This window comes from Trachymyrmex septentrionalis, unplaced genomic scaffold, assembly GCF_001594115.1.
Source record: "Trachymyrmex septentrionalis isolate Tsep2-gDNA-1 unplaced genomic scaffold, Tsep1.0 scaffold122, whole genome shotgun sequence".
Classification (NCBI taxonomy): Eukaryota; Metazoa; Arthropoda; class Insecta; order Hymenoptera; family Formicidae; genus Trachymyrmex; species Trachymyrmex septentrionalis.
In genome coordinates, this window is record NW_017304352.1 from 39,675 (window position 1) to 48,530 (window position 8,856).

The window sequence follows — 8,856 nt, forward strand, 5'->3', positions numbered from 1 at the left end:
ACACACACACACACACACACACACACACACACACACGTGTGTGTGTGTGTGTATACAATATATATATATATATATATACGTGTACTCAAGCATACACTTGCATACACTAGAAAATCTCAGGGGCGAACCCCTTACGACCGAAGCAATAGGCAAAACCTCCAGGTGAATCGACCGACGATTCTATTGACCATGTGGATATTTCTTACTCACCGGTCAGCGACCGATCAGAGCTAAACTCCCCTCCCGTATTCGATCTCACTATCAGGGAAATCCTAAATTATTCCCCTCCTCCCTTTGAGGAGCGATTTCCTCCCCCTCCTTTGCCATACCCACTTTCGCTTCCTCCATCCTATCCAGATCCCGCGCCGACCGACTGGGATCAGCTCTGCCGATCGGTTTACTCCTCTCCTACCAACGAAGGAGATAGACTGGTAACAGTCTATATTCCCGGAAACCTACTCCCTACACAGTCCAGTATAAGTATCTCGTTCCAATGTGCTCCTGCACCACCTTCCTCGCCTCCAACCCCCCGCCCCCTAGTAACCGCTATTCTCCTTCTCTCCTCACACACAGACGCTCACACACACGATTTGCGAAAGATAATTGCGATATGTTTATTCATCTTCACATAATCACTTAATGTAAATCTACTAATATCTGTAAGCATACTAAATATAAATTAATTGTAATTGAAGACCGTTGGCTTTCCACTGCTGGCTTTTTTTGTGTTACCCTTCGCTTCATTCCTCCCTCTAATTCTTAAGATCGTACGAGGTCCAGTCCCGGGTCAAAAGGATTAAGTTCCTTGACCAGAAAAGTAGGACCGACGTTCGCACCGTCCCTCAGGAACAGGTGTCACAGCGTCCTTTCGGGACGTTGATCCGCATTCCGGGACCGAAAAGGTGCGTACGACTCACAGGTGTTCGTCTCTCTGCGTATACCTGTGAGATTGAGTCTAGCCGTCCTTCCATACCCTCTCCATTTCCCTTTCTTATCTCATTAACCTCGTCTTAAGAGTTTGGACGTAACAATGGCTTCTTTGCAGTTTAAAAACTTTACTCTATTTAAAGCCTTTGTCAAAATATCTGCCTTTTGTTCACCTGATAGACAATATCTTAATTTAATAGCTTTCCGTTTGATTAGATCATGTACAAATCTATACTTCACATCTATGTCTCGAACTATTAACAACTCCGTCTATTAACTTCTTAATCAGTGCAATTGTACTCTGATTATCAATGTTTAATTCTAGACAAATCTTATTATCTTAGAGTTCTTCCAGCAAAGTCTTCAAATATAGTAATTTCTTGCCACATTCTGCAGCTGCAATGTATTCTGCTTCAGTACTTGAAAGAGCTATGTTTGACTGTCTTCGCGAGCACCACAGAACATGTGAGCACCAGCTTATGGCTCCTCCTCCATAGAATATGACAAAGCTAGTTGTATTACGTCTGGTCTGTGAGTCTCCTGCAAAATCAGCATCGGAAAATTCCTGCAAAATATTCGGATTATCATGTTATCGAATCGTAAGCCTTGATCTGTTGTGCCGTACAAATACTTTAGAATGTGTTTTATATCATTAATGTTTTCTTGTGTATGATTTTCAATGAATCGATTGCAGAATCCGACTGCAAAAGATATATCAGGCTTCTATTATTCTTGTCTTCGTCGATAGATATAGCAGGCTTTCTATTATTTCTCTATAGCCGAAAGCTTCCTTTATCAGTGTTTTTCTTTCTTCATTTTTTATTAGTGGTATTTTTACTGGTTTTGCGTTTTCCATTCTATATTGTTTAAGAAGTTCTTTGAATATTCTTCTTGCTTAACTTTAATCTCATCTCGATTTCTTGATATTTTTAATCCGACGTATCTATTATAAACAACCGTCATTTGAAACTCTTTCTTTAATTGTTTCACAATTTTCCTTTATGTCAGCTCCCAGAAGTATCCCATAATCTATGTATATGCCGAGAATTAAATCTTTATCAGCATCTCTAAATATGCATTGTCCACTCTCTAATGCTTTAAAGTTCTTTTCCTTCAAAAAATTTGTAAAGCGTATATTCCACCTAAGTGGGGCCAGTTTTAAGCCATATAGAGCCTTCTTTAGCTTTTCTTCTGCAGTCAAATTCCTCATGAGGATACATAAAAACATTCTCTTCTATACTACCATAGAGAAATGCTATTTTAATGTCAAATGTTACAATTTTGTATTTCTTTATTGCAGTCAGAGCGCTTAGACTTCTCAAAGCACTTGTGCTTATTACCGGACTTAATGTTTCTTCGTAGTTGATGTTCGCAGCCTTTGATAACGAATCGCGCTTTATAGCATCCGTCCTGCTTGATTTTGAAGACCCATTTTCCGGTTAGGGATCTTTTGTTTTCTTTCAGTTTCTTCAGGTCAACTATTTCCCAAGTATCATTTTGTTTCAGTGACTTTTTCTCATTTTTTATAGCTTCTTCTCACTTTTATTTGTTCTGTCCTGTTGTTGCTTGTCTGTATATGTTAACATGATGTCTTGTTGTATATGTTAACATGACGTATCTATAAAACATTCTGGACGTTTCCTTTCTCTGATTGGTTTTCTTGTACATATTGATTTCTGCAGGTTCTTTGTTTGCTGAGTCTTCTACGTCTTCTAAGTTTTCATCTTCATATTTTTTGTCTTCTTCGTTCTCCAGTTGTTGGAGTCCTTGTATCTTCTGCATCTTCCCACTCTTCATCGTCAGTGATTTCTTCTCTGTCTGACTCTTTCACTGATTATATAAACTTTACTTTGTTTCATCTTCGTTCTTAATTTTATTCTCTTCTATTCTAGATTCTTCAAATTTTACATTACGTGCAATTATTATTTTTTTCTCCTCTTGATTCCAAAGCCTATATCTATTTGGTGCATACCCTACGAAAAGAAGTTTCTTGCTTCTTTTTTCAAGTTTCTTAAGTGGTATTTTGACATGTGCTACGCTTCCAAATATTTGCATTATTTCAAAATTTGGATTACGTTTTTTTCCCACATTTCATATGGTATGCAATCTAAGATACTCATAGGCAATCTATTCACGATATTAACTGAGCAGTATAAAGCTCCTCCCCATATTTCCTTTCAAATTAGAGTCAAATAAGAATGCTCGTATCTTATCTAATAAGATTCTATTCAGCCTTTTAGCCCTTCCATTAAGTTGAGATGTATAGGGCGTTGTATTATCCATTACTATCCCTCTGTTTTACAAATCTGAATATTTTTATTTATGTACTCCTTACCATTATCGCATCTTAACTTTGAGATTTTGAGGTTCCAATGTGCTTTTACGCGTTTTACATATTTCTTCAAGAAATCTTCTACTTCAGACTTTCTTTCTAGTAAATAAACTAGCGAATAATGTGTATAGTCGTCTTGAAAGATGAGAAAATACCTCTTTCCGTTTCACGTCATAGGATCTATTGGGCCGTAAATATCCGTGTGTACGATTTGAAGTGGCCTCTCTGCTTTTGCTCTTGTATTTCCAAACTTAAGTCTAGTTTGTTTGGCTTGTTGACAGACTTCATAAATATCCTTGAGTTTTTCCAGATCTTTGAAGGATATATTTAATCCTTTGCAATGGTCTATGACTATCCTTATTTTTCCGACGCTTGCATGTCCAAACTTCCTATGCCATTGTCTTGCTAGATTTACGCTATTTTTTGTTAATAATGACACATCTTTATTTCCTTGTGTTAGAATCATTTTGAAAAGTTCGTTGCATAACTTTTCTCTTTTCAGTTTGCATCTATTCTCTGATTTTCTGATCACTTCTTCTTTTGTGAAAGTGACCTCTCCTCTATTTTTCGTATGCATCGTTTCTTCTTTTGGCCACGTTGATTATAGTGCTTGATTTTCTTAATTCTTTGAAGAACTTCTTATTATTTGTCAAATCCAAAGTACTGTCCGAATCTACAATCCATGAATTCTCATCAGTTATATCGCTGGTTAAAAGAGCTATCTTACTGGATTCAGATTCTTCTGTTTTAATTTATTTCTTATTTCTGAAAAAAACAATCCTTTTCTATATGATTGTTCTTTTTACATATGCTGCATTTTTTCTCATTCAAATTATCTTCCTTACAGAATTTGGCGATGTGCTCGACTTTATTGCACTTCTTTAGTGAGACTTTGAACGCTACTCTTTCTTCTTCTTTAGAATGACGCCTTTGCTCTTTTCCTAAAAGCCTTGCTATCAAATTGTCCAGCGTTTTCCTCTCTGTCTTCGCCGATTCCCAAGCACTAATAAAGTGAGAGTATTCTTCGGCAGAGTCGCTTAATAGCTTCGAGATTACCATTTTATCATCTATCTATATTCTGATACCGCTTAACCTGAAAGCTAGATTTTTAACTTTGCTAATATAGGTAAATATTTCCACCTTTAGTGAAAGACACACTATAAAATTCCTGTAGAAGTTTATACTTCTATTGCTCAGTATCCCTTCCATAAGTGTTACAAATTTTCGTCCACATTTCATAAGATGTGCTACATTCCATTATGTTAAGAAACGGTTTCTTATCTAGCGTAGATATTATAATTTTTTGTGCAATAGCGTCTTTCCTTTTCCATGTATCATTCCTTTCTACTATCATCTCGGTTATCACTATTTCTAACACCTCTTTTGCTCTAAAAAGACTTTTACTTGAAATTTCCAGATTTCAAAATTTTTTACACCCACTAGTTTTTTAATATTATAGTAGTTTTTCTGCTACTTTCGATATTTTGTACAAAAAAATAGCTTAAAACTAGAATCTTTTCCAGTTTTCACCTTATTACTTTATAATTAAATCTTTTACAATTTCTTTACTTCTTAAATTTTTTACTGTCGCTTTAAAGTTTTATGTTTATTTTAATTTCTATTTTACTTTTAAGCTTTTACTATCACTCTTTATATTCCCTGTTTTACTTTTTAGGATACTTCTCTATTATTTTTTAAGATTAAGATATCTAGTTTAGTTAACAGACAAATGATATGCCTATTTATTTCTATCTTAACTAATATTATTTAGTAACGCACATACGACATGTCCTCTTTTTTTAGCAATCTATTATTTTTTTAAATTTCTTATCTTATCTTTATTTCACATTTTAATAATTAAAAAAAAATGTTTTCACAATTTTATTTCTCTGTCTCTTGATCCACTCTTTTTTCTGCGTTATTAATTTAAACTATTTTAATCTTTCTCAGAAATCACGTTCTGGGCCCATAACCTGTCAAAAGTTTCTAAATAAAATGATTACACGATTCATTTAAGTCCAGTTTCATTTAATTAGAACAGAACTTACAATCGAAAAGAAAGCAAGAGAAGGAACAAAAGCTTCAAAAACATCACAGTGTAACATTAATCTTAATATCGAGTCAAATAAGCAGAGATCAATTATAGTACTTCGTACAGTGACAGATTGCTTATTCTAAACTTATCTGAAACGAAAAAATTATCAAATATCGTCACTGTAAGCAATTGACACGACCGCTGAGTACCAAGATCCGAAGAGAAAAGGGGAGAGCAACATGATGTGATGTTCAAAACTTTTGACAGATGAGCAATTTTGAAAATAACGCCATCTCTCGCGATTAGTTTAATATAATTACTAATAGATCGATATTATAATTCATATTCTCAACAATTGAAAATAATTTTCGGTTTATATTAAAAGAAGTTATGAGTATATGTATTCATTATTTCTTTTAATATAAACAGAAAATTATTTTTAATTGTGCATAACCGTTGAATTAACTTTCTCTCACACAAAATCCTGTTTTTATGCAAATAATATGCTGGAAATACAAATAATATCGTAATACATATATCGATTTTCAAATAGAGTGCTAAAATATCTTCAGACAAGATGGCTGACACCCGCGCGAATCTTGGTTCCCTCGTTCATAAGCTAGCTTTACGCTCCATCCAGATATTCATATGTCCATGCAATTGATGCACTTAGTTAACTTGCATTACTCGTATGTATGTATTCGATGCAGTGTTGTTTACCTGCAATCCGTATTTATCTGTCAATTCTATCAACCATCATTGTAGATAGATTTTCTCTGATCTCAAGCAGATGCGTATTCTGATTGTCATTAAAAGTTATGTCGTTAGATCAGACAGTATGCGAAGGTAAAGCACATTAAGACGATGATAAATATTACGCTGCATTTAAAACCGGTTTACAGATAATCTGTCACCAGCACCAGTGTGTATCACTTATCTTCGTTTAACGACTCTTGTCATTTTTGATCATTGTTCCGAATCGAAGCTCAAGAGACGATTCAGTCAAGTTCAATTGGCGTTAATGACATTCGATTTAAATGATTGAAATAAATGATTCGTCGGTTTTGAGGTTATCTTTGAAGCTGAACTGCTTCTCGCACTTTCAGATCTGAAAGCTTTCGAAAGACGACTCACTGAAGTTATCGCCAGCCTACAACCAGCTACTACACGATGGAGAAGTATGGTTCTTAATTTTTATGTGTGTTTATAATATATTTTATAATGGTTTTATATTTATAAAATGCTATAACACAATAGATAATAATAATTCTAGTTTTATCATTCTGATTATGTATACTCAAAATTTAGTTTGTTAGAAGTTTATCGTGCTCTATTTAACTTGCTGATTGTGATATATTAACAATACATATCTGAATATTCTTACAGTGTTGTTGGGTTTAATGTCTATTTGTACCGCTATTGGTGCTTGGCATTGGTTGACAGATCCCAACACATCAGCAGTGCCCTTCACGCAAAGTTTATACAACCATCCATTCTTCACAATGGCTAGTATAATATTAGGTAGATATGGAGGGACTGACTCTATGCATTTTGCACAAGTTGATATGGCAATTGCATTTTGGAAATCATTTTCCAGTGATACTGTTTATGATGGGAGTGCATAGACGGGTAATAGCGCCCAGTATTATAACTCAGCGAGCCAGAAGTGTACTTGGTGATTTCAATATGAGTTGTGACGACACTGGAAAATTGATCCTGAAGCCTACAAGACCTCCTCATCCCCATGAGACTTAGAATGTTTGCAGCAATAATAATTATGTCAAGTATGTTTTTTTGTGCGCTACAAAATTATTCAAAATTCTGACAAGCTGAGAATTTATAGCTGTATATTTTAAGCCTTATGAGTTCTAGTTAATTATGCATCTGTAGTGAATTATATGATCTTTTTTATAGCGCATATAACTTTTACGTACGTGAATATAATATGGAAGATGTCTGAGTACATATAAAATCTCAGAATCATAATTTTATTTTAAAACTTGAATCAATGCTATCTCTTATCTCATTATCTTCCTACTTTGAAAATTTGAAGGTACCTCAGTAAAAAATAGAGCAGCAATCTAATTTGTAGCAATGTAACTGTACAGTAGAGTAACTTTTTTCCTTCTAAGAAACATGAAAAATGAAATATTATAATCCTCTCATAATACAAAAATTTTATTTTCACGTTTTCGTCTTAGGGAAAAAATTACAGAATTGCTATCCAGGAAATTATAATTGAGAGTAAGAGATTAGATTGAAATTTCATATAAATTGCGATTCCGAAAATTTCTGAAAATTTACCTGTGGAGTCACACAAGATAAAATTAAAAAATTGACAAAGGAGATCATCTCAGGAGATCACATTGATAGAGTTAGTCATAGTAAATTAAGGAAGTAGTGATTAAAGTTCCTAAAACTACAATTCCAAAGTCACATGTATATAACGATCAAAACATTTATTCGTAGTAATATTCCGCATTACAATATTCTTTTTCGATTTCAGTATGCACAGTTACGCAATTTGTTTTTTTAAAATAGTCACATGTACATTTTAATCTATGCGGACTATCGTTCGTTCACAGTCAAATATTCATGAGAAGTCTCTTATCAGTCCTGAAATCGTACTAGACTACAGTATGTATTATATACAGTAATGGTTGCGCGATCCCGTATCTATCTTTAATATACATGTCGATGGACAATGATTGCGTATTTGAAAAATATTTTGCAAGGCGTTTCTAACAATTGTACAGAGGTTCAATCAGTTCAATGCATAAAGTAAACATTTTTCAGAAATATATGTATACATGCATGTATCTTATCATCAACTTGAAAAGTCAGCTAGTCTATCAATCTATGAATTTCGCGAGAATTTTGTTAATAGGATGTAAACTGAGTTTGCAAAATGGTTATAAAGTAGATTTCACTCTTAAGCGTCTTATGCTTTTCGTAACAAGCATACAAATTTGATTACATGGATGCCAATTACGTGCAGATCTAATATCATCCGAGGTAAAGAGATCGTTGACAGAATACAAAATAAATCGTACATATCTTACGGAATATTTAAGTTTTTTGGACATACGTCGCGTTACATTGCAGGAACATTGTTATCTTGTATATACCTCCTCTTCTGTAACAATTTATTTCATAAAAATGAATTTATGTTAGCCTACTTAGATACTGTATGTTATTTCGCGAAAAAGGGTTCAAAAAGGAGTTAGGCAATTCTCATCATTTAAAGTACAAAATCGAGAATTACAATATACAATAAATTTTTCTTTACGTTCTTGTCATCCTTGTATTTGTTCGTACTCCCAATCAGAATAGTATCATGTAGTTGTAAAAATTTTTTATTTATATGTATACATAAATAAAAAATTCTTACTTTGTCACCAAAAAACAGTTGTGAGCGTTACGTTCAATATTAACAGCCTCAATAACTTTCGTTTCATCCATTTCATCATATTTCCTTATTTCATATTTTACGCAATATGCGGGGGAATTCTTGTTATACACACACACATATATATATATATATATATATATATATATATAT

The 8,856-nt window shown here is 33.6% G+C and overlaps 1 protein-coding gene across 1 annotated transcript; it reads left to right on the top strand.

Moving 5' to 3' along the window:
• Window positions 1–5,986: 5,986 nt before the first annotated feature.
• Window positions 5,987–7,078, top strand: LOC108755191 (nuclear envelope phosphatase-regulatory subunit 1 homolog). The gene is made up of 4 exons (XM_018498070.1): window positions 5,987–6,140; window positions 6,401–6,472; window positions 6,681–6,815; window positions 6,892–7,078. Exons 1-4 carry the CDS (start codon window positions 6,113–6,115, stop codon window positions 7,047–7,049), a joined length of 393 nt encoding a protein of 130 aa, XP_018353572.1. The 5' UTR covers window positions 5,987–6,112; the 3' UTR covers window positions 7,050–7,078.
• Window positions 7,079–8,856: the final 1,778 nt, after the last annotated feature.

Excerpts from the sequence above, each read along its gene's own strand:
- LOC108755191 (XM_018498070.1), top strand. The coding sequence starts at position 6,113 with ATGTCGTTAGATCAGACAGTATGCGAAG. Across the intron at positions 6,141-6,400 it reads AGATCAGACAGTATGCGAAG|ATCTGAAAGCTTTCGAAAGA; the intron begins GTAAAGCACATT and ends TCGCACTTTCAG. Across the intron at positions 6,816-6,891 it reads AATGGCTAGTATAATATTAG|TGATACTGTTTATGATGGGA; the intron begins GTAGATATGGAG and ends ATCATTTTCCAG.